The sequence below is a fragment of the Ambystoma mexicanum genome, chromosome 9, assembly GCF_040938575.1.
Source record: "Ambystoma mexicanum isolate Mex_15411 chromosome 9, UKY_AmexF1_1, whole genome shotgun sequence".
NCBI classification, from domain to species: domain Eukaryota; kingdom Metazoa; phylum Chordata; class Amphibia; order Caudata; family Ambystomatidae; genus Ambystoma; species Ambystoma mexicanum.
Window position 1 is genome coordinate 380444058 of NC_090931.1, and position 23885 is coordinate 380467942.

The following is a 23885-nucleotide window of genomic DNA, read 5'->3' on the forward strand; positions in this document are numbered from 1 at the left end:
CTGAATTGGGGGTGCCTTGTAAAGGGTGTGGCTGCTGTGCTATGTGCAGAATACTCATCATTCAACAGGCGGAGACATGAGACACTTGAATAGCACACAACAGAAGACGGAGGAGTGATTCCTATGGACAATAACTTTGCAGATCAGAGTGATAGCTGATTGAAGCTTGTCATCACCCTACAGCTGGATAAGGGGATTCAAAATACAACCGCACTTACGCATATACCAAGAAGCAAAAAGAAAACCCCCCGGGTAGGGCGCGTTGCAGCTCTTCAGGCGCGTTCTACCTCATTGCAAAGACTCTGGGCTGTAGATCATACAGTGACTACATCTGCTGCTCCACTGAACGTTCCTCCTACATCTGGGTCACAAGCAGAGGTTTCAGGGACGGCCGCATCTAAGGAAGACTTCACAAAATGCTTTCAGGACTTCCAAGAGAAATGTTCTGCATCTTTCCAATCACAGTTCTCCACTTTTACCACATAAATCAGGCAGCCACTCACAGACTTTAGTAAGGAAATTTCAACATCTGGTGATCGTGTTGACATGAATGAGAAAGCCATACAAGAATTGGTACAAGACACTAGACAAACTGATGTCACATTTGAAGAGCTGTCAAGGGTAGCACATAATCTAGAATTGCAATGCAAAGACTTGGAGAATAGATCTCGTTGTTCCAATACCCGAAATTCGGGATCTTCCGGAAATAGTAACGGACCGGGAGCTCAAGGACGCAGTCAGGTATATCTTATCAGACTTAATATCAGGCGATGATCCCAATACGATTATGCTTGACAGGGTACACTGGTTGGGTCAGAAGAGATTGGAACCTGGTGCCCGACCGCGAGATGTTCTAGCTGCTTGCACATTATATCCACAGAAGAAAAAGTTACTTCTTACCTGGTAACCTTCTTTCGATGGGATTTTCCTCCGACGTATTCCTTATCTTAGATAATTCGTCTCCAGCTTGCTGGCCTCTGAAATTTATTCTCTGTAGTGGGCGCTGCGCGTCGACGTCCGCCGAGTTGGTGTCCCTCGACAGCCACCGTATCGGCGCCGACGTCACCATGCCCATAAATAGCCACGCGCGGCGTCCCTTGCTCAGTTCCGTTTTGTAGCATAAGAAAAGTCTTGCATGAATTAGCTATTGACCTTGAAGGAGCGTGAGCTGCAACCACAAGGGAAGTATTACTGCGGGGATGGATGGGAGGGGCGATAAGGAATACGTCGGAGGAACATCCCATCGAAAGAACGTTACCAGGTAAGAAGTAACGTGTTCTTCGAAGGGATTGTGTCCTCCGACGTATTCCTCATCTTAGATAGACTCCCATAGCAGTGGTATGTAATTGGAGGTGGGAGTAAGAATGTCATGTATCCCTTTTAGGAATGAACCGAATGTAATACGGCTTTGCCAAATCTGGTCTCTTGACTAGCGGAGGAATCCAGGTTGTAAAATCTTGTGGATCTATGTGCGGACGACCATGTGGCAGCCGCACATATGTCTCAGACCGGTACCCCTCTTTGGAGGGCCGAAGAGGCTGCGATACCCCTGGTTGAATGAGCCCTAAGATTTTGAGGGGGCTCTTTCCCTGCTAGTTTGTAACATTCCAGAATGGGCAAAATAATCCACCTGGAAATGGTCTGTTTTGTTATGGGTAGTCCAAACTTGTGACCTGAGTAGCCTACAAACAGTTGGTCTGCTTGCCTAATCCTAGCAAGTCTGCTGATGTAAAAGCTTAGAGCTCACCTTGGGTCCAGCCTATGTAGCCTTTCTTCCTCTTTCCACGCATGGGGGGGAGGGTAGAACGAAGGTAAGGTAATTTTCTGAGTGATGTGAAATTCAGAAACCACCTTTGGGAGGAAATTAGGCTTCAACTGTAGCACAACTTTGTCCTTATGGAAAATTGTATGGGGGGGGGGTTTACAAGATAGAGATTGTAATTTGCTCACCCTCCTAGCAGATATTAGTGCTACTAATAGGACAGTTTTGAGAGTGAGAAATCTCAGCGAACAAGAGTGGAGTGGTTCGAAGGGAGTACCATTAGGAAATGTAAGACTAAATTTAAGTCCCATAAGGGAACTTGGAATGGTCTTGGAGGATAGACATTAGTTAATCCCTTGAGAAATTGCATTACTAAGGGTAGTTTGAAATACAATGGTTCCTCCGCAGTGCGCTTGAAGATTGATTGCGCCGCGAGATAGCCTTTTACAGTGCCAACTTGAAGGCCTGAGTTTGCCAAGTAGAGTAGAAACGATATCACAGTGGTTGTACCGCATGAAAAAGTGTCAATATTGTCCTCTCTACACCAGCTGCAAAATTTGTTCCAAAGGCAGTGGTATAAAGACTTTGTTGCTGGCCTTCTGGCCGAAAGCAACACCTCCATGACATCATCAGGGAGGTCCCAATCCTTGTACCTCAACCTTTCAGAAGCCAAGCGTGAAGGTTGAGGGTTTTTATGTCTGGATGGAGAACCTGACCTCCCCTTCTGCGAGAGAAGATTCTCTTTGAGTGGAAGACGGATTGGAGGGCAGATGGACATATCCAGAAGGTCCGGGTACCACATTCTCCTGGCCCAGTCTGGGGCAATTAGGATCATGGTTTTCCAGAATCTTCTCAACCTCCTGATCATTTGAGGAATAACAGGGACTGGTGGAAACACGTAAAGGAGTGTAAACTCCCAGTCCACTACGAACGCGTCCCCTAGAGCTCCTCTCGGGGGAAATTCCCTTGAACAGAACAGATCGCACTTCCTGTTGGTACTGGTGGCGAACAGATCCACCTGAGGGGTTTCCCCAAAGGGAGAAGATCTCTTGAAGGACTTCCTGAGCTAGCTCCCACTCGTGGGAGACTGTGCTCTGCCGATCGAGAGATTCCTTCCTGAATTGCCCAAAACCAGAGCTGCATTGCCTCTCTGCACAGTGGCAGTGACCCTACGCCTCCTCTTTTGTTGAGGTAGTGCATGGCCACCATGTTGTCCGTCATTATCAGGACATTTCTCCCCTGTACTGATGGCAGGAAAGCTTTCAGCGCTAGTCTGATCGCTCTCAGCTCTAATAGGTTGATGTGTAGTCTGGACTCCGATGGAGACCAATGACCGCTGATGGTCAAGTCGTTGGCATGGGCTCCTCACCCCGTGAGTGAGGCGTCTGTGACTACTGTTATCTCCGGCCATGGCTGCCAAAACAGTTCTCCTTTCAAGATGTTCTCTGGATAGGCCCACCATTGAAGGTCGTGGGTTACCTTGTCCGGAATCCGGAGGAGATCGGTCATTCTTCCTGAGTATTGTGACCACTGGGTTCTTAGTGCCCACTGGAGAGATCTCATTCTCAGGCGAGCCTCTGGCACAAGGAAGATGCAGGATGCCATGAGGCCTAGCAACCTCAAAAAGTCGAAGGCTGGGAGATGGGAATTTTGAAACTTGTTGACCATCTGCACAATATCTTGAGCCCTCACCTCTGGTGGCGAGGCTTTTCCCAGGGAAGTGTCCAGGACCGCTCCAATGAACTGGAGTCTCTGTGATGGTATCATCTGTGACTTCTTTAAATTGAAGGAGAAGCCCAGTTTGTGAAGAAAGTGGCAGACATAATCTAGCTGGATCTGAGCTTGTTCCGAAGATACAGCTCTGATCAGCCAATCGTCCAGGTAGGGGTAGACGTGGATCCCTTCCCTCCTTAGACTTGCAGCCACTACCGACATTAGCTTGGTGAAGACCCTCGGGCGGAGGTCAGCCCAAATGGCAGAACTCGAAATTGATAATGAGAGCCGCCAATTGCGAACCTCAGGTATTTCCTGTGTTTGAGATCGATTGGTACATGGAAATAAGCATCCTGGAGGTCCAGAGATACCAGCCAGTCCTGGAGCTGGAGGGCCTGAAGGATCTGAGAGAGAGTTACCATCTTGAACTTGTCCTTCCTGAGGAACTTGTTCAATTCTCGTAAGTCCAAGATAGGTCTCAGTCCTCCGTCTTTCTTCAGTATGAGAAAGTAGGGGGGAGTACCAGGCCTTGTTGCTCTCCGCTACAGGTACCGGTTCTATGGCACCTTTCTCTAGCAGGTCTACAATTTCCTGCAAGAGGAGCGGATCTGGAACTTTCAGAGAGCTGTGCCCCGGTGGATGACTCTGAGGGATGCGTAGAAAGCGTAGGCAGTAACCTTGGACAACTGTCTCCAATGCCCAAGCATCTGACGTAATAGCCTGCCATTCCGTCAGATGGTGAGGTAACCTGCCCCCTACAGGTGTTTTGTGTGGAAAGTCCTCAGAGTGGTTTGGGGGCGGCTGATGCAGATGCCGAGGGTAAAGAGGCACCTGCTGCTGCTGCGGCCTTAGTACTTTTGACCCGTCCACCTCGGGTGGATCTCCTTTGGCCTCTTTGAGCCGGCTGTCCTTTGCCTCTCCCGAATGCGGAATAATAGCGAATGGACTTTCCTCTCCCAGAGGTTCCTGAGGGGCGAAAAGGAGTTTGGCAGATTGCAGCTCCTAAAGATTTTGCTGCTGCTTTAGATGTTTGCAACCTTTCCAGACTGTCATCAGCCTTTTTACCGAATAAAGAAGAGCCATCAAAGGGCATATTCAAAAGTCTGGCCTGTACATCTGGAGCAAAGCCAGACTTTCGTAACCACGCATGCCTGCGGATTGTAGTACTTGCCGCCATGGCCCTGCTGATACTGTCAGCGGAATCGATGCCAGTTTGAAGAGATTCGCACATGGCATCTTTGCCATCTTTAATGATGTTAAGGAAGGCTTCCCTTTCATCTCCTTCCAGTATGCAGTCAGCCGCTGATGAAGCACACTACCACAGTGCCGGTCAAGTGGCATAGCGAGTAGAACGCTCGCTTTGACATCCATGCAGAGCCTGCTAAGGCAGGTTCGAATCCCGGCGGGCCCAAACGCAGCCTTTCATCCGTCCGAGGTCGATAAATGAGCACCACACACCGTGGGTAATAAGCAGCGCTCAGATACCTGAGGGTTCGTAGCGCTATATAAATGCCAAATTATTATTATTATTATTAAGTTTGTGACTGAACCTGGCAAGCGTACAAGTGGCGTTGATTTCAACGCCATACTACAATCAGAAAAGACTTGTTTTGCCATAGAATCGTACCTTTTGTCATCCCTGTCCTGTGGAACAGTAGGATAAGCAGATCTGCTGCTTGATGAAGTAGCCGCTTGAACCACCAGGCTCTCTGGAGTCGGGTGTTTTGATAAATATTCAGGGTCAGCCGCAGCAACCCTATACTTGGCTGACAATTTATTGACTGCAGGGATAACCTCAGGAGTTTCCCAATTTGATGAAATTTTCCTTTGTAAAGCTGTATGGAAAGGGACCACAGGATCCTCCTGTGGACCTTTATCTAGTATATCTGTAAGGTCATCCTGTTGAAAAACAGGTGAAGGTGCAGACCGACCCATGAATTCAATAATTCTTGCCATCAGGGTTCTATAAGGGGTTTTGGCATGTTCCCCATGGTCTGGTTTGGCAAATTCCACTTCTGGGGAAGTGTCTAACCCACTTGCCTCATGTAAGGATTCCTGTAGGCCTTTCAACCTTCTTTCCTCAGAGGTAAAAACCTCTGAAACAGGTGGTGTGGTCCTCTGCAGCCCGAAGGGTCTTTCTTGATCAGAATCCTCCCCTTCTTCATAGACTGAAGATAAGGTTCTGGGGTTCTCTGACCACGGAAATGTTGTAAACCCCATTTCTAAAGCAGAAGGAGCCAAATTGTCATTATTGGTCGAGAAAAAGTCGATGTCGTCGATGCCGATGTAAAAGGCTTCGAAGGCACCGAGAAAGGCGTTGAGAAAACTGGAAGAGGCCTCGAGGAACTCGAGAGGATCGGGATCCTGCTCGAGGATGTCGACGACATTCTCAGAGTCGTGCTGGAGGCCCTGGGTATAACCCTGGGTATAACCGTTGGCTGTGAAGTAGTCGTGGTTTTTTCTTTTATTGGCTTCGATGTCGGCGTCGATGACCGATGCGTCGAAGAACCCTTCGATAACGGCGTCGATGGCGCCGATCCATGAGTTGAAGGGACTTTCGACGACGGCGAAGATGCTGCCTTGCTACACGATGGCACGTGGCGCTATCGGGTGGACTCTTTCGCCGGGGGCAACGACTCACAGCATTTCAATTTTTGGGGTTTTTCACCCGGGGTATCACCCTCAGCTGTCTTCGAAGGGGTCGAGGCCGCTTTCTCGAAGACGCTTAGCATCTTTTTCCTGAATTCCTCCCACTCAGCCTGAGAGCTGTGTTTTGTGGGGCAGGAGACCCTTCATGGGGAAACAGAAGATGACGAGGAAGGGGATCTTCGACATCTCTTTTTTGAGTGTCTAGATCTCGAAGAGTGGTGGGAGCTACTTCGAGACCTAGAATGGGAATGCTTTCAACGGCGAGGAGACGAATGCCTCGACTCGGCCGAAGAAACTTTCGAGGAGGTTTTAACTGACTTACCTCTCTCAATCTTCCCCTTGCGCTCCTTCAAGGCTTTCGCCGTCATGGACATACAGTCCTCACACTCCGAACAATGGTGCTCGACTCCCAAGCACCACAAACAGATCCTGTGAGGATCCGTTAGCGACATTTTCTTTCCGCAGTCTCGACATTTTTTGAAGCCGGACCGCAGAGTCGTCGGTTCGGATGAGGAAGCCATCGAGTACGAGTTGGTTTTCTCAAGGAAATATAAGAGGTTTATCTGACTGACCTGAGCAACGATATTCCGAGGCCCCGCGAAGAGCGGAAAAACGGAACAGAGCAACGGACGCCGCGCGTGGCTATTTATGGGCATGGTGACGTCGGCGCCGATACGGTGGCTGTCGAGGGACACCAACTCGACGGACGTCGACACGCAGCACCCTCTACAGAGAAAACATTTCCGAGGCCAGCAAGCTGGAGACGAATTATCTAAGATAAGGAATACGTCGGAGGACACAATCCCTTCGAAAGAACAAATACTAATTGCGCCCAGAAACGCCACCCCCATTACATATAATGGGTGAGATATTCAACTGTACCAACATTTATCACAAATCATCCTTCAAAAATACAGAGAAATGCAATTGGTGCTGAGAACTTTGCAATCGCGCAGAATCAAGTATAAATGGACTTTCCCGTTTGGTTTTCACAGTGGCTGGACAACAGCACAGGATCTCCTCTCGGCAAGCAGGTATGGCTATACTCCAAATAGAAGAGGATACCCCTACACCCCAGGTAATTCTACCACACAGTATGCTCCATGGGAAGGTGTGTCCAGAGATCGACAAGGGTGCAGGAATAGGGGACTAGAAAGGGAAGACAGGAGAAGCCGACTAGGGGGTGTGACACCAAAGCCATCATCTCAGACTAGCAGCGAAACATAATATGCAAGAGTTGGTCAGAAAAGCAGCAATCCTTCTACAGTCATCATCGGAACAGGACATCTTGGATTCTATCTGTTCAGATAATAGATGGGGGTTTTAGGATACCCTGCACTTTACCCTGGGGGAATTGTAGACTCACAGCTGGTGGTTTTTACCCCAGAATACACTAGTTATGTGACTCACACCTGGGGACAATGAAGGTGGTAGGGGGAACATTTGCAGTTGGGGAAGGGAATGTTTGGCAGTTGTGGGGGAGGGAACGAGTGGGGGCGGGAGGGGTCGGATGGGGTACCGTGCTGCATGGGGCTTTATTTGGACAATGAGCAATGTTCAGGTTCAGTTTCTGTATGTAGTGTTTCTGTTGACGAGATGTCAAATTTGCACATTTTAGATGGCTGACGCTTAATATCAGAGGTTTAAATAACCTGGTGAAGCAGAGAAAGCTTGAGGCTTCCTGGGGCGCCACCAACTGGATTTGGTGGCGCTCTAGGAGACTCATATTCGTGAAGGGGATAGACAAACTTTGGTTGTGTCATTAACCTTTTTATTGTCCAAGCAAATGCGGTGGGGAAAGTGGCTGGGGTGGTAATTGCAATGAGATCAGGGTCCCCACTCAAAGTGCTACGCTCAAAGGCCCACAAAGAAGGTTATGTTTTCATGGTGGTAGAGCATGGGCTTTTCACTCGAACAGTGGCTTCAGTATATGCCACTAACGTTGGCCAGCAGGGTTTTTTGAGCAGGATTTTCACACAATTGGAATCTTTTACGGTGGGAGAATTGCTATTTCTAGGGGGACCGCAACATTGCATGGGACCCTACACGCAATCGCAGCACCACAACTCACTATGCCCAACCATCTCCTAATTCAATAAAACAAAAATGTGCACAGATCTCCTGGTAGATATTTTGGCAAAGCTCTGGGGCTCTAAGAAGGGGTATGCGTTTTATTTACATATACATCGTTCCTTTTCACGTATTATCTTTGGGGTTCAGCTCCACTTATAGGGAAAGTTACTCAGATTGAGTGTCATACAATTACATTGACAGACCATGCCCCAATCTCAATGGACCTGAACATTTCACTGGTCCCACAGAGGTTGTGGGCCTGGAGATTCTCACAAGTGCTGCTGCGGGACCAGGTGCTCAAGGATAAAATAGAACAGAAGATTGGGGTGTTCTTTGAGGTTAACTCTTCTGGGGAAACCACATCAAATGTTATCTGGGACGCGTTTTCAAGGCAAAGTTGAGGGCGAACTTGATTGTGGAGGGGACCTCTAGAAATAAACAAAAACAAGCATTGGAAAAGGAGCTAGTTGGATCCTTACACCAACCTAGTTGGATCCTAAAACATGGGTTGCGCAATGAAAAACATGGAAGCAAATAAGGGTCCGGGAGCACAAAAAATGTATACAACAGCGGTGTCGAGGTTACATCTTTTTCACACAAAGAAAGCAGAAAAATCCTCATTATTTCTTAAACAGAAATATTATATAAAAGCAAATAAGATGGACAGACTTTTGGCTAGACAACTCGGCAGCTTTCTACCTCCCAAACTATACAAATGCTTTGGCTTCCCTCGGGGGGGAAAGGTACACTGAAACTTCAAATTATTTTGCAATTCCACATTTTTTACTCCAATCTACATCACTTTGAAACCCCAGACCCAGTGCAACAAAAAAAAACGTATTTAGATCAGGTTAATCTTCCCCAAATCTCTTTGGCGGACTAGGAGGTGCTTAACCGGAATATAACGCCTGACGAAATCGATAAGGTTATACGTAATCTTCCCTTAAACAAATCCCCAGATCCGGACGGTTATTCTTCTTTATTTTATAAAACATATTTAAACATATTGGTTCCCAGATTAACTAATTTATATAATTCCTTCTTTTTCAGACTCTGGTCAAAATGGGGTTTGGACAAATGTTTATCAACATGATTCAGGAAAATTATCGACAAACTAGTGCCAAGCTACTTATCAATGGCCTTCTGTCTCCTCATATAGCTTTACAACAGGGCACAAAACAAGGGTATCCACTATCGCTGTTGTTATACGCAATACATCTTGCGCCACTTTTAGCCAAGAAAAGGCAGACAGAGGCAATCTGCGCGATAGATTTCGGGGGAGTCCCACACAAAATTATGGCCTATGCCGAAAACATGCTGCTTCTGGCAACTGACCCTTTACCGACTCTACAAGCAACAGAACAGAAGCTAGAACTATTTGGCAACGTGGCAGGTCTACAAATAAAAAGATCCAAATCTGACATACCTTTGACCGAAGAAAATGTGCATCATTTCAGGTCGCACACATGATTTGGCTGGGCCCAAGAAAGGATAAAACTATTAGGCAGTTCCATAACCCGTACAATAGGTACATTATATGAGTCCAACTATCCCAGTTTGTTAAAAAATATATAACAGCCTAATTATCAACATGGGGTCTGTATTCTAGCTCATGGTGAGGTTGTTTAACTCAGTGAAGATGGTGACCCTGCACAAAGATCTTTATTTGTTGCAGGCACTACCAATCCGGGTCCCAGCCTCATTTTTTAAGAAATTGCATGGAGCTGTCTCCTGATTCATCTGGAATAATAAGCCTCCTAGGATAGCATTGAATATGTCAATGACTCCTACGGCTAGAGGTGGTTTGGGGCTCCCGAACTTTCAGAAATATTATCAAGCGACACAGATAAGGGTCCTAAAAGATTGGTCTGCAGAAACCTCGGAGAAAAGATGGGTCCAGATGGAAAAGGCGCTTGGTGGGGGTCAGCTTCAGGATGTGTTGTGGTTTCCCCAAACAATAGTCACCTTTTAATATGCCTAAGAGTCGGATTATGAGTCTGGTTGAAGATATGTGGGATATGGCAGTGAATAAGAATCAATTGACGCCTTTCCCTTCTCCTCTCACAAATGTATTCAATAATCCAGACTTTACCCAGGGACTCGAACTGCATGCATTTGCCGAGTGGAGACGTGCATGTGGCAAAAGGCTGCAGGATGTTTCAAGATAATGCTCCAAAACCTTTTACATAATGTAAATTAGAATTGGGCCTATCTGAATCTTGCCGCTGCCAATATTTTCAGGTCCGGCATTGGATGTTAGCTCCACTAAAAAAGCAGCACTTAGAGATCTTACTCCATTTCAGCGGTTTGTTCCTTCCAATCCTAGTAACAGGGCTCTTATTTCTAATGTATATAAAATGATAGTTAATACGCCCTCTAATTACACACTGACATGCAGACACTGCTGGCATAAGACATTGGGCATGGAGACAAATGGAGAATGGGAAAAGCTATGGAGGGAAATCCTAAAGCTCACTTGATCTATCCAAGTTCGAGAGTTTTGGTATTAGCTCATGGTTCAATAGCATTAGATACCAACTCGGTTACATAAAATTAAGACGTCCATTTCTGATAAATGTTGGCAGGAATGTGGTGGGATAGGGGATTGGTAATTTATTTGGTGGAGTTGCCCAATCTTAACACAATATTGGAAGGAAATAAATGATCACATGCAGCATATATTCAGTTTGCAGGAACCTAGATCACTTATCTTGTCTTTTGGTGGTTATGGAGAATGATTTACAACATTGAAAAGCATATGTAATTTTGCAACTAGCGGCTCTTCTGGTGATAGCTCAAAACTGGAAATCAAAATCTTCACCTAATGTCAGCCAATTGTTTTCTAAGATTTGGATCTTCGTTGCTCTTGAATTGATTACTTATTTAATTCAGGGTGATCAAGTTAAATTTACTGGAGGCTGGTCCTGGACTTTTTTCAAAGTCACTATAACAATTTTTTTTATCCATAGAAATCCGTATTTTAGGTATTGCAGGATTTAGAACCTGGTTTAGCTATGCAACACGGGTGTGCAAAGTTTGGGGGGGCAAGAATTAGGCGGGATGGGGTGGGGTGGCGCAGGGTGTATTTTGTTCTTTGTTCTTTTTTTCTTGCTTTTGTTTATATGTTTTAATTCAAAATGGCAAGAAAAAAAAAGAAAAGTGATACTGGAGGTATTTGAACATTTTTTGTAATCTGAGAAAAGTAATCTAAGAAGAATTTGCCTTTTCCAAGTGGTAAGAGAAAACAGTACAGAGAATATTTGTATTTTTTCTATCAAAAGAAATCTACAAAAAGACTGAACTGGGATTAGGAACTTTAAGACTGGAAATAAGTCATCAACGAGTTGGCAGGTAGAAGCTCAGACAGAGGCTAGTGTTCAGGCCTCCTTTCATTCCTTTTAGTTAGATTTTCTAAAGTGTTAGTGCCTCATAATTAACTAGGATTTGGACTCAGCATTATTTATTTTAGGACTTCGACAAACACGCTTAGTTTTGTTTTAGAAGGTAGGGAACTTCCCTCATAGCGATAGGGTCAGATAGGCATTTTTCTTTCATTTGAACAAAAATCCCTGAATCCTGACCAACTGTAGTTTGAGTCCTTATTCTGGTTTACCACAATTGTTATCATCATACTGGCATAAATTGTATGAGCAGAGGGGTTTTAATGTTCGAGTGGCAGGGGAACACCTTTACAACTAGTCATACCACCTTCATTTCAAGCACGTGGACATACAATACTTTATCTCGGAGAAACAGGAACAGTTCTTCTGCTTCAAAGGAAACAGGGGCAAGGTCTCCACAATGTTAACATTGCGACGCTAGAGTCTAAATGCATTCATCATCATGCGCATTAGGAATCACCAAGCTAGCCAAAGAACAAACAACTAAAGTAAGTTTGCACACAAAGCAACAATACATAGGGAAGTAATTGTAAATATGTGAACATACTTGAAAACCCAATGCCATTACAGTGTTTGAGCAATCATTACATATTTTAAAAAACTGACTGCAGGAACACTGTTATTGTGTTGCTGTTACCTCCAGTAGATGTACAGCTCCTTCGTGTTCCTTCTTTGCCTCAACATGAGCCTGACATTAGACAAGAGAGGATATGTTACAGATCCAAAAATCACCTCAGTGCAATTGAATTGCCATTGTTGACTTTAGTTCACGTTTTTCTATTCATACACACTTAAATGACATAAGCACTACTGAGATTTCTTCTTACAAGTGTATACTTCACTATCTGTCTCATTTAGGGGAAACAAGCTGACAAGGAAACAAGTAGAAGATCAAGACCAATATCAGATATTTAAGAAAGCTATTAGAAATCAGATCTTAAGTTACTTCATGTATTCCAAAGAAATGCTCTTAACTTGTGGTTATTATCACAGGATTAATAACACTGCCCACTAAACAAATCGAATTTCCTCATTGTGACTCTAAACTTCCACTCACTGCCACAGACTTGTGTATGCTGTCGTAGATGGTTATATACAGCTATCATCGCCTGCCTGTTCTTGGTAACTATCATGGATTTGCTACCACTGACGTGAACACATTTTTTCTAGATGTTTCAAATACTCGTGGAGGTTACCATTATCTATTAGCAACATTTACTACACTTTTCTAGTCTTTAGCACTTTACGTTGCTGTAATCCACCCTTGAAGTTGCATACTGTACCTGATGGAGTCGTTTGACCTCATCTTGTCGCCCCCGCAACGCTATCAGTGCGTCTTCATGCTCTTTCTCTAGATGCTGCCGTCGTTCAGCTACTTCTCTCATGTGCTATGAAACAAATATATGGGAAATTAAGTTTGTTTCTATTTGTTATACATAGTATATAGTAGTCCATACTGCAGAAATGACCTCCTGAAAAATCGAATACTATTCTCAAGTAAAGTTGAATGGTAAAACATTCACCAGTGTAAGAAAGAAAAGAGTACAGTGCTCACTGCAATTTCCATGCCTGACACTGCCAATCATAACAACACTATATGCCTGACATCTCCAGTAAACTTACAAATGAATTGCACTCACAGTTATATCACTTAGCAATACTGTAGGTTTTAGAGAACAAAAGAAAAGTTACGCACCATAGTGGCTACTGTATTCCTAGTCTATAGTCCCCTTTCATTCATTCTTTTGGGACAGGAGACTTTGCACAGCAGAGTGTGAGTTCAGTTTAAATTTGCATGCATAGACTGGGCATCATGTGCACTGTGCAGTCCCTTCTGTTGCCTCTGTCACATGCACCTTCTCCTCAGTCCACTGCGCTGCTGAGAGGATTGGGAGGACTAAATACATATCAGGGGGATGGAGATTGGACATATGGAGGAAAGTGGACTAGGAGTACAGTAGTCACTATGGTAACCTTTCCTTACTCCTTCATCCGATCCCCTTTCATTCACACTTATAGAAGGTCATGGCATTTTTTTCTCATTATTCTCGACATTTCCCCATTGATCCTCGTTACTGTGGGTTTATTGTGTGTTGTGCCACAGGGGATTCTCAGTGGATGACCCTCATTCACTGTGCCTACAGTGTTTGGGTTCTGATCACACTGAAGAAGATGAATCCTGTTCCAAGAACTTGAAAGGTCCTCGGTGCATGTACCCTTGCCAGCCCTCGAAAATTCCTTGTGGTTTCCCATGGTAATGCAGTGGCTAACCATGCCAGAACAAGTAAGGGACTTCCCGGCTTGGTTGATGCCCAGGAAGGAATAGTCTGACCAGAGTGCGAAAGTCAAGAGAACTTTACCAGTGTTGTCCTTCGATATGACAAAGCATCTGAAGTGATCCAGTGCAGAATCACAGATATCTTCTCCCCTGAGAAGACGCCAACGTAGAAAGATGACTTCCAGAGTGCACAGGAGTCGCAAAAGTAACCAAAAACAAAACACTTCAACTACCCACGTGGCCCACAATGCTCAGACTAATCGTCCCATCATTCAGCAACACTTATTCAAAACCTTACCAGTCAATGAGAGAGAAGCACATTTCACAGACTTCCACACCACAGAAACTGCCTCTGTCCTCCGTCCTCTTAGAATGATTCAACAATTCTGCTATGAAACTGATGGGTACTCATGCCCCCCAAAAAACTAGATGGGCTAAGACCAAACCATCCACACCCTGGTACACCGCCAAGCTCGTCGCCAACAAACGCACAATCAAAGCCCTAGAGAATCAGTGGCGCAAAAAACAAACTTGTAGATCTCACCAACCTCAAATCTATCTGCACCAACCATAGGATTCTGATGACCGAGGCATAGGCTGTTTATTACTCCGCCACCATCACGGCAGCCTCTAACCCTCTAACAGGAACCAAGCACTCTTTGTAGTAAAGCATTGTACCAAACCCCCACTCGACCCCAAGGTGCAGCAATTCAGGACAAATGTGACTGTATAAACTACTTTATTACCGAAGAAACAGACAGATCATCAAATCACATCCCACAGTATTAGCACCCTCTGCCCTCCAGCACACACACCGCCCCTCTGGACCGAATTCTCTCCTCCCTCTTCCCCAGACCTCCTAAAAACAACACCCTCAAACCTATCTCCTACTTTTATATCATCCTGGCCTCCACCAACAAGTGATGGGCCCAGTGCTCAACATTCTACTTTGCATCATTAATGCCTCCCTCACATACCTAGACACCCTCAAGACAGCTATCATAGAACCTCATTTGAAAAAACATACCCTAGACCCAGATGGCCTGGCCAACTACCACGCCATTATAAAATCCAGTTTGTTGGTAAAATCCTAAAGTAGTCCCTACACAATTATTCGCTAGAATCGAACTACACCACCTTCTAATTGACTATCAGTTGGGGTTCCACACCAAGTGTAGCATCGGGACTGCCACTATCCAAGTTGTGGACGATTCCCTCCAAATCATGGGTATAGGTGACTCATGCCTCCTTGTAATCCTTGACCTCTCGGCTGCATTCGACATAGAACAAGACTGCATCCTCTGCTTCCTCCTGGCACATAGAATGGGATTCTTTGGCCTGTCCTGAATTGGTTTCCCTCCTACCTCTCCAGCAGACACCAGGCTATCCAGATAAACACGTTGTTTTCTAACCAACTCCCAGCCTCCTGCAGAGTCTCGTCAGGCTCCATCCACTCGCCAATCCTTTTCAACCTTTACACAGAGCCTCTGGGCACACCCCTCAAAGATCCAAATATAACCATCCACCAATATGCAGATGAAAGCCAGTTGCACACGAGAGTAAAAAGCACATAGGACATCCGTCATCCCTGTGATTACCTAACCATCTGCCAGTCCTGGATGTCGACTGCCTATAAAATACTTAACCCATCCAAGATCAAATTCGTCCTCATCAGTTCCTTTGCTAAACACCAAATTGCCCAACAATGGCTCAATGATATGCGCTCAGAAGGATTTGAAAAGCAACTCTCGGATTCAGCAAAATCCTAACACTTCACCATTGACAGCAGCCCGTCCCTTCCAGAAATACATAGCCAAGAAGTCCCAAACGGCCGGGCTCCAAATCTCCACTCTATGCACAATCAAACCCTTCATCCAAATGCAGGACTTCTGGATGAAACTGTAGGATCTTGTGGTTTCCCACATGGAAAGGGCATATGCTTTCCTGGCTCCCCTAAAATCAATCCATCATGCTGGAGCACGTCTTATTACGGTTACAAGGAAATTTGACCGAATTACCCAGTGCTATGCCAACTACATTGGCTTTCTCTCAAGGCCAGGATAACGTTCAAGACTGCATTCATCTTCTACAAAGCAGGTATGAGTAGCACACCAGTGCATCTGATCGCTAAGCTCAACAGATCTGGTAAAACATGCTCCTCACACAGAAAATCGACCAATCAGCGCGAAACACAACTCGCCCACAAAGTGATGACCCGCAAGCAATCCTTCTCTTGTCGCATACCCTCTGTTTTGAACTCGATGCTGGTATTGACTCGGAATGCCCCCACAATTCTCCCAATTTTGCAAATCTCTCAAAACATGGCTTTTTCAACAACACCTGACCAAGGACTAATCCCAATGGAGGTACAGACCACAATTCACAGTATTTCGCTACTATTAAAAGATGGCAGCCCAAACACCGGCTATCCACACCCTGTACAGCGGACCGCTGCTTCTCAAAAAAAAAAAAAAAAAAAATGAAAACGTGGGCTAGCGCGCGAGCGATGCGGACGTGAGCTGAGTGAGCTCCCGTAAGCGCCGACACAATCCTGTACCTTTATCCTGATTCCTGGGGACATCGAGCGACATCAACGCCACGATTGTGCCCGTGAAGCTGGGGGCTACGACCGGCGGAAATCCGGGCTGTGGTCTGCCCGTTTGGAGGGCCATAATCTGCAATTTACTGAAGGCCGGGGGCCCCGAACTGCGAAACCAAGATGGCCGCCGGAGCTTGAGGGCAGACCACCTCCTGTCTGATTGGGGCTTGAAGCGGCCTGGTGTGGTGCGGCACACGCAGTGGACACTGACTTTTCTTACAACCGGAGGTCGCCCGGACAAACGGCTCCTGCTCTTGGGCTGTTTCGACCCAGCCCCGAGTGGTGGAGGACGGCAGCGGCCTGGCCCGACAGAGCTAGAGGTAGGTGGGATTAACTCTCCCCCCCCCCCTGCTCCATACAGACGGTGGATTCGTGGAACCTGCGTGTTGGAAGGTGTTTGGAGGACCCCGAGGCCTTCCACCTGGCCTGTTGCGGGGCTGCGACACGGTACACCGGAGTAGATCCATAAGGGCGTAATTAGCACTGTTCGACCTGCCGTGCCGGACGCCCCACGCCTCCCCGGAACTATGGGGAAAGAAAGGCAGAAGAAACCCTCCACACAGAGCAGCATGGACCAATTTGCCGTCGCCACCACCCCGGCCCCGGCGGCCCCAGCAACGCGACCGAACTCCCCCAATGGGGAGGGCCCTCTTTCTCTCCATGATGTAATGGCGGCCATTGCTAATTCCCGATCCTCCATGGAGACCAAAATAGATAGCATGGCGGCAGACGTCTCCTTCCTACGCCACGATCTACAGAAACTAACCTCCAGAACGGGAGAGGCGGAACAACGTATTTCTGAAGTGGAAGACAATATAGGCGGGATTAACCGCCAACTGTCCCAGGCCTTAAACCGCCTTAAGACCCTTGAATCAAGAGTGGAGGATGGAGAGGGGCGATCCCGTCGCAATAATGTCCGTATCCTGGGTCTGCCAGAAGGGGAGGAGGGACAGTGTATGGAGCTGTTCTTGGAGCAGTGGCTTGTAGACATCTTCGAGGCCACATCCTTTTCAAAGTTCTTCTCAGTGGAGAGGGCTCACAGAATGCCGGCGGGTAGACCACCCCCGGGTGCCCCGCCACGTACTATCATCGCCCGCTTACTCAACTACCGAGATAGGGATGCCCTCCTGCAACTGTCGCGGGCACAAGGCTCGATTACCCATAACGGCTCCCGAATCGCCTTTTTCCCGGACTACACCCGAGAAGTGCAGCGGGCACGACAATCGTTTGAGCCACTCAAGAGACAGCTGGCCCAACTAAATGTGAAATATGGCCTGCTCTTCCCGGCCCAACTGAAGATATATCATGGAGGAACCACGGTTCATTTCAGCGACCCGCAGGAGGCATGGAAATGGGCGGAGGCCCATATAGAAGGTGATTGGACTGCGAGACCGAGGAGGCCGAGAGGAAGACCGAGGCCCAGGCACGCCTCCCCGAGAGGAAACCCGGAGAGGAATGAACAGGGGGTCCTGGACCCCGATGCAGATCAGCGAGGACATTGACCGGACTGTCGCCCCTCTGGCCTAGTAATGGCGCTTTGAAGTATTCTTTCTTTGTTTGTATTCTTAAGCCGGACGCATGAGTAGTCCACCATGGAAGATGTTGACACTGGCGCATGGGAGGGGACTCTGGAGGAGCCTCTGAAAACCCCCCCCCCCCTAGCCGAACTTCCTCCTTTCCTTCTCCTTCTCCTTCTCCCTTTTCCCCCCCCCTCTTTCTTGTTTATCTAGACCCGGCTCTAGGGTCTGGGTTTTTGAGCTGCTACCTTAAGTTGAAGGTCCAGCTATGTTTGGGCGACAGGTACTTCGTGTTGGGGTGGAGTATAGGGTGGGGGTAAGTTGGGAATGTTTGGAAGTTTGTTTGTTACTTCAAGACTGTCATATGTTTATAACGGACACGAACCACTGTCTTTGGTCGAAGTTACCACTTCACCATCTCTCACTGATTGCTACAATCGTACAGACCCCCATCATGTGTGATAGATATCCTGTGCACAGACTCACGGGACACCCATGCGCCACACCAAATCCCTGAAGTTCCTCACCTGGAACGTGAATGGGATGGGGTCCGGGATTAAACGGCGCCTGCTTAGGCAATTTCTAAATAGACACTCCCCTGATGTGGCCCTTTTGACAGAAACCCACCTGGCCGGATCACACTGTGCCTTTTTTCAGAGGACTAATTACCACCTTGCCCTTCAGGCGGGGTACACAATGGGCTCCAGGGGCACCCTCATCCTGATACACAAGCGCATTCCATTTACTCAGCAATTGGTTGAGCGCGACCCAAGGGGTCGATACGTGTTCGTCATGGGGACCATCTGGGGTCAGACGATGGCCATTGCCGCAATTTATTCCCCACCCGGGTTGGGACAGGAATTACTGGACGATCTTACTACCCTTATAGGGAAACACCATCCTGATACGTTCATTCTGGGGGGTGATTTTAATGATACCATGAATGATAACTTTGACCGTTCCCATCTCCGAAATCGCAACCCTGACACCTCGACTAGATTGGCCAGTTTTGCATCGGCCCTTGGGCTCCGAGATGTATGGAGAGAGTTACACCCGACTGATAGGGAGTACTCCTTCCATTCCGGCGCTCACGGCTCCATGTCCAGACTGGACTACTTCTTCTTGCCACATACCGACCTCCATAGGGCAATGTCCGCAGATTTACTCCCCCGGGGCATTTCGGACCACTCCCCCCTCTTAGTTGAATTGCGTATGCAGGGTCCCCTTCCCCCTAGAACGTGGAGACTTAACAATTATTATCTGGGGTCCCCGGAACTGATAGATCGCCTCGAGGAAGTTTCTGGTGAATATTTCGAAATTAACGAGAAGTCGGTGGACAGCCCCGTGATATTATGGGAGGCCTATAAAACAGTGCTAAGGGGTGAAATCCTTTCTTGGACGACACATAAAAGAAACATCCGGTTCCGGGAAATATTAAAGGCCGAAGAGGAAGTGAGAGACAGGGAGATTGAGCATATATCCGATCCTACGCCTGAGACCCACCGATCCCTCCAGCGCGCCCAGGAGTGCCTCCGTAACAGAACGATGGATGACGCCAAGCAGGCCCATTGGCAGGCTAGGGCGAGGGTGTATGAACTTGGGGATAAGTCGGGTAAACTGCTCGCTTGGTTGCAGAGGAGAGACGAGGGGCAGCGCCATGTCCGGGAAATTGTCACGGCACAGGGCGACACCCAACATTCGGACTCTGGGATTGCCGAGGCCTTCACAGAGTTTTACGCAGATTTGTATCGGGCTCCGACCTCACCGCTAAACCCCTGCCTCCTAGATGAGGTGACGCTGCCGATCCTTTCGGGGCAACAGAGGGACCAGCTGGACTCTGCTTTATCAGAGGCTGAGATTGCAGAGGCACTGTCTCAGCTCCAGTCGGGAAAGGCACCGGGCCCGAACGGATTCCCAGTTGAAACTTGGCAGAAGCTAGGAGTAGACAAAATGGCCGGTCCTCTACATAGGATGTTTCTTGCTGCCCGGGAACAGGGTACCCTCCCACCAGATCTTTGCAAGGCCACCATTGTGGTCATTCCCAAGCCTGGCAAACCTCCACATGATTGTGCTTCTTATAGACCTATATCGCTGATTAACGGGGAAGCTAAGGTCCTTGCTAAGCTATTAGCGAATCGGTTGCAGTTAGTCACATCCTCCTTGATCCATCCGGATCAGTGTGGTTTTATGCCTGCCAAATCGACTCGGATGAATCTGCGCCGCCTCCATTTAGCATTGGAGAGATCCCTGATTATAAACGAACCCTTGGCCTTGTTGGCAATCGATTTTGAAAAGGCGTTCGACTCCATTCGATGGGACTACCTTTGGGAAATAATGCGCCGCATGGGGTTCGGAGAGGCCTATTTAGGCTGGGTGCAGCTACTTTATGTTAACATCAAGGCGGAAGTGAGAGTGAATGGCTGGTCCTCTGGGTCCTTCCCCCTGGGCCGTGGTACGCGACAGGGATGCCCTTTGTCCCCTCTTTTGTTCGCCCTTGCTATCGAGCCATTAGCTCTTTGGCTTCGCCAAAACACCGCCTGGAGAGGATTCAGATGGCCGGAGGGACACGAGGATCGTACATCCCTGTATGCGGATGACCTCCTGGTGTACCTGGGTGACCCACTAACATCCTCTGCCATTGTAACGCAAATGTTGGTCCGCTTTGGGGAACTCAGCGGACTCAGAATCAACTGGGGGAAATCAGTCCTCTTTCCGGTGAAGGGTGGGGAACAGGCAATCCCCCAGGACTGCCCGTACCGGGTGGAACGACAGGGGTTTCGTTACCTGGGAATATGGATATCCGGGGATTTAACAAGCTATATAAGGAACAATCTCCGACCAATCACAGACCGCTTTATTGTTGATGTCCGGCACTGGAAACTCCTCCCCCTGACACTTATGGGAAGAGCGGCACTTTTTAAAATGATGACCCTTCCTAGATTCCTCTATGTCCTTCAAAATGCCCCACTTAAAGTCCCCGACTCGGAGTTCCACCAGGTGGAGACACTTCTCAGAGACCTCATATGGGGGGGAGGCCAGTCACGAATTGCGTTAACTACACTTCAAAGATCTATTTGGGAGGGAGGAATAGGAGTTCCCCGCCTTCAAACGTATTACTGGGCATCACAACTGGTGGTGGTTAATGACCTTCTCCACGGGGACCGAGACCTGCCCCATATACGGGCTGAGATAGCCACTATGCGCAACACTGACCCGCTGCTTCTCCTCTATCAGCCCCTTTCGAGAACCTCTCCGCCCACAACCACTACGCATATGATCACAGTGTGGAGACAGGCACACCGATTCATTGGGTGGGAAAATAAAGCTACTAGAGCACAACCCCTCTGGCGGAACAACAACCTAGCTGAGACCCAGAAGTTGGAGCCGTGGCCTAGGTGGGTGAATGCGGGGATTGCCAGGATTGGGGACATGCTTACACAGGGGTGTTTGGCCTCATTTGATGACCTACAATTGCGATTCCAGATTCCGAATACGGAACATTACCACTACATTCGCCTCGCCCATGCTTTGAGACCCTACCTGACAGCAGATACGCAGTTGCCGGACTATACCCCCATAGAGCGTAACATCCTTCCGGCGCATATCCCTACCAAATGCACTTCCATCCTTTACAATGCTATATCCTCCTTTGCTACCCCCGAATTGAATGAACTAAAGGCAAAATGGGAAGTAGATGTGGGGGTGATAGATCCTGAGGATTGGATACAAGTCCTTATGCATCCCCGGGAAATCGCCATTTCCTCTAGGCTTCGATTAGTGCAGTTGAAAATACTACACCGGGTTTATTACCCTAGGACACGTCTATATGGCTGGAAACGGGCTTCTGACCCAAACTGTTTGCGGTGTGGGGATGGGGAGGGGACCTTTATTCACATTTTGTGGCTGTGTCCCCAGATACAAACTTTTTGGAACGCATGCTGTAGGGAACTCTCCCGAGTTCTGACTCGCACCATACCACTGGACCCAAGGGCTTTGCTTCTGGGCGTGCCCGATGAGATAGAAGCTAATAAGTGGGAAAGATTGCTCCTACACACGGCGATGGGGCTGGTTAAGCGCAATATCGCGCAGAAATGGGGTGCCCCTGACTCCCCAACGCTGGAACAATGGAAATTGGATATGGACATATGCGCTATGATGGAGCGTAGGATTTACTCGGCGCGAGGCTGTCCCAACAAAGCGTCGAAAATATGGGACAGGTGGGAGGAAGGTGTGGCCTGAGTGTCCCATGTACAGGCGGGGGAATGTGCACTGGGGGTTTTGTTTTGTGCTTGTACCATACTATACATTATTGCATGTGATGAGATGATCGCTCAACTGTTGATGCTCAGGGTACCTTTTCTGATTGTGAACGACTATGACAGTCTGAAGTTGTTTTTGTTTGCTTGTTGCTTTGTTATTATGACCATTGTACTATGTTAATAACAATAAAATACTTTATAAAAAAAAAAAAAAATGAAAACGTGAATGATGATTCCCCACCAAAAATCTCCTCTGACGACACACACAGCTAAACCTGCTTTACCAGGCATAAATGAGTGAACGATGAAAGAGAGAAAAAATAAACACTAAGGAAAAAATGAGTGCACAAAAGCAGCAAGAAAAGGAAAAACAAAAAAGCGCTGTGCATCAGGCATTAGACTTGTCTGATGTGAAAAAAGGGACTCAAGTGTGGGTATGAGAGAAAAGGCGTGGGGCCACACATGTGAGCATGTTGCCTAGCCTCTGTATGGGGATTTCAAGGGGAAGCACACTGTGCTATGCAAAGGTTTCGGTCCTGTCCCCAGTCAGTGAGAACTTCCATAAGCATGGAGGCACGGTGACAGTATGAAGCAGTATTATTCAATTAGTGATTATGATGAAATGACAACTGCTCTATAGGCGTAGAGGAATGAGTAGTGGCGTGCTCTCCCCACCCCCAATTTAGCCCCACTGTACTATCAAACCTGCAGTGATCCCAATCATAAGGGTGACATTATAAAAAGCCTGACAGGTGTACTTCTTTGTCTTTGTGGTAGCGCATCCCAAAATGGCTGGCTATAATCCCCAGGAGGGGTGTGAACTGATAACAATAGCAACTCAAACAGCAATAGTACAAATAATCCAAAAATAAAGAATGTCCAATCTCAGTTCTATAAAATATAGACTTTATTTAAACATGTCATACCTTCACCGACACAAAGGGTGCAGCAGAGGCACTCAGAGCTGTATTGGAGTGTCCTGTGGCGGTTATGGGATTACGGTGTAACGCTCACCTGATTCTCGCAGAGGCGCCGGTCTTGACTGGGCGACTACCGTATCTTCAAAGGTGATGTGTAGCACCCGGTTGGCTCTTTGGGCTGGACATCTGTGCACTGTATGCCTGACTTCAAGAGTAAGATGTCTGCAGGTAGAAAATATGGGATTAACGAACTGGGGTTATTGGGGTGTCCCTATCCCTTTCCTTTCTTGCTCTCCTGTAGACCCCCAAAGGTTAACGCTCTCACCTTAGGTAAGTGAATGCCGAGCTCTCCATCTGCCTCGGGGCAGGGTGCTGTAACCAGTTTCTTCACTGGACCGGTAGCGCAGGCCTCTTGACTTCAGAGGACTGCTGTCCGTCGTTTACTGCACGAACGGTAAGTTTCGAGTAATTCTATTGTCTTTAAAGTCTTTAGTAATGATGTCTCTTGTTTTGCAGGTTCCGGCGATGGCGGATGACGGGCTGAAGTGAGTTGAAGATGGAGTCCGTGTGATGAATAGAAGCGCCTGGAAGCACGTAAGTAAGCGCTTGTTGCCTGCTTCACGATGCGCTCTAACTGTCTTTTATTTTGCAGGTACGAGTTCGGAGCGGCTGCAGGGTGCCGGAATACCCACTGGGGTTGATGTGGAAAGGAGT

At 47.5% G+C, this 23885-nt stretch overlaps 1 protein-coding gene across 9 annotated transcripts in view; it reads right to left on the bottom strand.

The window, feature by feature from the left end:
• Positions 1 to 23885, bottom strand: part of TSPOAP1 (TSPO associated protein 1) — a 3887333-nt gene that overhangs the window by 2199744 nt on the left and 1663704 nt on the right. For all 9 annotated transcript variants that reach the window (XM_069614850.1, XM_069614845.1, XM_069614847.1 and 6 more), the window contains exons 9-10: positions 12882 to 12986; positions 12236 to 12286 (exon numbers count right to left, since the gene is read on the bottom strand). In XM_069614850.1, the coding sequence (XP_069470951.1) occupies positions 12236 to 12286; positions 12882 to 12986 (156 nt within the window). The remainder of the gene's footprint in view (positions 1 to 12235; positions 12287 to 12881; positions 12987 to 23885) is intronic.